Source organism: Rhinolophus hipposideros (assembly GCF_964194185.1).
Source record: "Rhinolophus hipposideros genome assembly, chromosome: 19".
Lineage (NCBI taxonomy): Eukaryota > Metazoa > Chordata > Mammalia > Chiroptera > Rhinolophidae > Rhinolophus > Rhinolophus hipposideros.
Window position 1 is genome coordinate 28,731,110 of NC_138065.1, and position 3,719 is coordinate 28,734,828.

General features: G+C 38.3%; 1 protein-coding gene across 1 annotated transcript; it reads right to left on the bottom strand.

The window, feature by feature from the left end:
• Positions 1-2,033: 2,033 nt before the first annotated feature.
• LOC308487148 (E3 ubiquitin-protein ligase Mdm2-like) lies at positions 2,034-3,494 on the bottom strand (the record flags this gene model as incomplete). Its single annotated transcript, XM_081025133.1, is given in 2 exon segments — positions 2,034-2,645; positions 2,647-3,494. Coding segments are annotated over 2 exon segments (1,401 nt in total). The 5' UTR covers positions 3,436-3,494.
• Between the last annotated feature and the right edge of the window lie 225 nt (positions 3,495-3,719).

A 3,719-nucleotide genomic window follows, 5' to 3' on the forward strand; every position in this document is an offset into this window, starting at 1 on the left:
TGGACCTATCTAGTGCCTACTCATCATGCCTTGGCCTGACTTTTTACCCAGGCTCACACCCTCCATGTCTCACACCCATCCCATCACTGTGGCAGCCACAGAGCTCTGGAAAGCCCCACTGGAATGTAAGCCTCATAAGGGAAGAAAATTCTTGTCTGCTTGGTGCACTGTTCTGGCCCCAAGGCCTAGATCAGTGCCAAACTTCTCCTATTTAAACCTTACACAGAGAGTTTTAGAAGAGACTCTAAGGATTACTCAGACCAATCCCTTCTTTCCACAGGTGAGAAACAGAAACTGAGAGAGAGAGTAAATGATGAAACCAAGGTCCCAATGCAAGCTACTAGTGGGACCATCAGGATTTTCTACTAACTCACACAGCAAGCCCTGTATCAGGTCGCTGTTTCCCTCTCCTGGTGCAGCTGGCAAGCCATGCACATATTCAACCAATTGACTAGTGAGTTGGGGTTTCTTTGTTTGTTTGTTTTTATTTTCAATAAAATATAAAACCTTATGAAAATATCTGCACATTAAAGTTTTCCATGGGGACAGAAGCTGCGGCACTCAGGACTCTTCCAGACTCCACTCTATGTACACCTCTTAATCTGGTTGTTCAGTGTATTCTTTATAATATCCTTTATAATAAACTGGCAAATGTAAGTAAATGTTTCTCTGAGTTCTATGAGACATTCTAGTAAATCAATTGAGCCTGAGGAGTGGGTTGTGGAAACTTCCAATTTATAGCTAGTTGGTCAGAAGCACAACTTGGACTTGTGATTGGTATCTGAAATGGAGGTAGTTTCATGGGACTGGGCACTTAACCTGTGGGATATGACACATCTTTATTTCAAATATCGTAACACAATTCACTGCATACATGGGTATGTATGGGTATTATTTAAATGTACGGAAATATCACTGTGCTGAATACAACTTACAAGAGGGTGTTAGAAAACATCTCATTCAGTACAGTGCTATTTCTGTGAATAGAAATGAAACCAATTCTGTAATCCATATAGTGAAGTGTTTCACAAGACTTGTAATAATGACTCCAACATGTTACTTGCAAACCGAATTTTTTTTCGTTTAATAATTGTTTATTCATAAATCAATAAACTTATGTATACTAACCCAAAAATTTAGACAATCAAGACTACATTAATGCACAGTGAATGTTGCACATGAATGTTTTCTAAATAGTATAATTATTGTGTATCCTAAATGTCTATAATCACATTTTTAATACTAACTCTGTTCAGAACAGATAAATTCTATTTCTTTGCTTGAAGTATTATAAACCCCAAATTAATAAAGCTCTACTACATTAGAAGATCACTCTTTGTCTAAGGTACTGATTGCTTCAACCATTTTTTCCTACTTACCTGTGTATTGGTAAGTCATATATATGTGTTTTTATATACCATTAGTAACTGGCACACAGACTTCCTGTGCAAAATCAAGATGTTAATTTATATATTTGATATTTTAGAATCCTATGTTCTGACCCTATCATTCTTAAAAAAAAAAAGTGATCTGTTATTTCTAGACAACTTAGAGAGAAGTTATGACATTTTCAGCATTTTTTTTTCAGTTTAAAAATAAATAGTCCTTCTGTTTATTAAATTTCTCAATTAGTCTTTGTGAATTCCCTGGCTTCTAATACTGGCCGTAAGTAAAGGCCAGTAACTAAATAATTACATTTAAATGTTCTATTGACAGTATTTTTTAAAAAAGATCTGACCGGGATCTTTTAAGAAAGTGGAAATTATTTAAAATATGAGTGGCGGGGATCAAGGATGAGTTGTATACCCATTCAAATTACATTCAAACCTAAATATAAAATATAAACAGAAGTGAAGTTTTCATTAAAGAAAATAAATATTAGCTATTCCTCCTACAAAGTAAGCAATATTACACTACAGAAAACAAATCTACACGTACTCAGGCTCTTTCTTGTTCTGACAGATGTAAAAAAAATAGAATTTCATGTCTAAATTTTTAGGGTTAGTTAGAAACATATAATTCTACTTTTCAAACTAGGAGAAATAAGTTAGCACAATCATTTGAATTGGCTGTCTACATACTGGGCAGGGCTTATTCCTTTTCTTTAGCTTCTTTGCACATGTAAAGCATGCCATAAGATGTCCTCTTTTGCCATGGACAATGCAGCCATTTTTAGGTCGACCCTGGCAAATCACACAAGGTTCAGTGGCATTAAGGGGAAAACTAGATTCCACACTTTCTTCTTTGTCTTGTGTCTCTTCCCTCTCAAGATCTTTGACATCTTCTGGGCTGCTATAAATTATGCTACTGGAAGTTGATGGCTGAGAGTAGTCCTCACTTTCTTGGGATTGGAAGGCTTGTGTGATCTTTTCATCATTTTCCTCAACACATGATTCTTGGGAATCATCCACTGTGTGTTTTTTACAATCAGGGACATCAAAGCCCTCTTCTACTTGTGTTGAGTTTTCTAGTTCAGTTTTCTCAGGCATTTCCCCTGTGTCTTTCCCTTTGTCTTCAGGAAGCCAATTCTCACGAAGGGCCCAACATCTGTTGCAATGTGGTGGAAGGGGAGGGTTCATTTCACTGCATGAAGTACACTTCCAATAGTCCTCATCATCTTCATCCGAGAGTTCCTGTCCTTCTTCTATAACTAAGGTTATAATCCTCTGAATTGAAAGACTCAACTTCAAATTCTACACTGAATCGATCTGAAACTGAATCCTGATCCAACCAATCAGCTGAATGTTCACTTACACCAGCATCAAGATCCGGATTTGAGGGAGTCCCTGTTGATTCACTGCTACTGTTTCTTTCACAACGTATCTCCCTTATTACACACACAGCAACGCTTTCATCAAAGGAAAAGGAAATACTATCAGACTTGTGGCGCTTTCCTTGTTGTTCACCAGGTAATTCATCTGAATTTTCTTCTGTCTCACTAATTGTTCTCCTTCTAGATGAGGTAGACGGTCTAGAAACTGAATGTGAAGATGAAGGTTTCTCTTCCTGTAGCTCTTGCACAGGGTCCTTTGGATCACTCCCACCTTCAAGGTGATACCTTCTTTCACTCACAGATGTGCCTGAATCTGATGGTTCCTGCTGATTGACTATTACTAAGTTCCTGTAGATCATTGTATATATTTTCCTGTGTTCTTTTACAGAGAAGCTTGGCACTCCAAACAAATCCCCTAGAAGATCATTTGAACAATACACAATATGCTGTTGCTTCTCATCATATAATCGTTTATTCATAATATACTGGCCAAGATAAAATATAACCTCTTTCATAGTATACGTGTCTTTTTGTGCACCAACAGATTTTAATAACTTCAAAAGCAATGGCTTTGGTCTAACCAGGGTCTCTTGTTCCGACGCTGGAATCTGTGAGGTGCTTACAGTATCATCAGCAGACACAGACATGTTGGTATTGCACATATGCTAGGTCCGGAGAAGGAGGCTCCTGGCGGCGGAAGCGGCAGGATCTCGCTCAGAGGGCTTAGAGGCTTGTTCCATTTCTCTATACACACAGGCCCGCACATGCCCCAACAGGAGCGGAGCGGGCCAGGCGGCCAACTCACGACCCCTGCCGGCCGAGCGCAAACCGAATTTAACACAGGGTTATTTTAGTGAATAGAGGTAATGCAAATTTTCCAATGCATGTAATAGAGTGCTTGACTGATTTGTAATAAACAAAAGCTTGTGAAGACTCCTAATCAAGA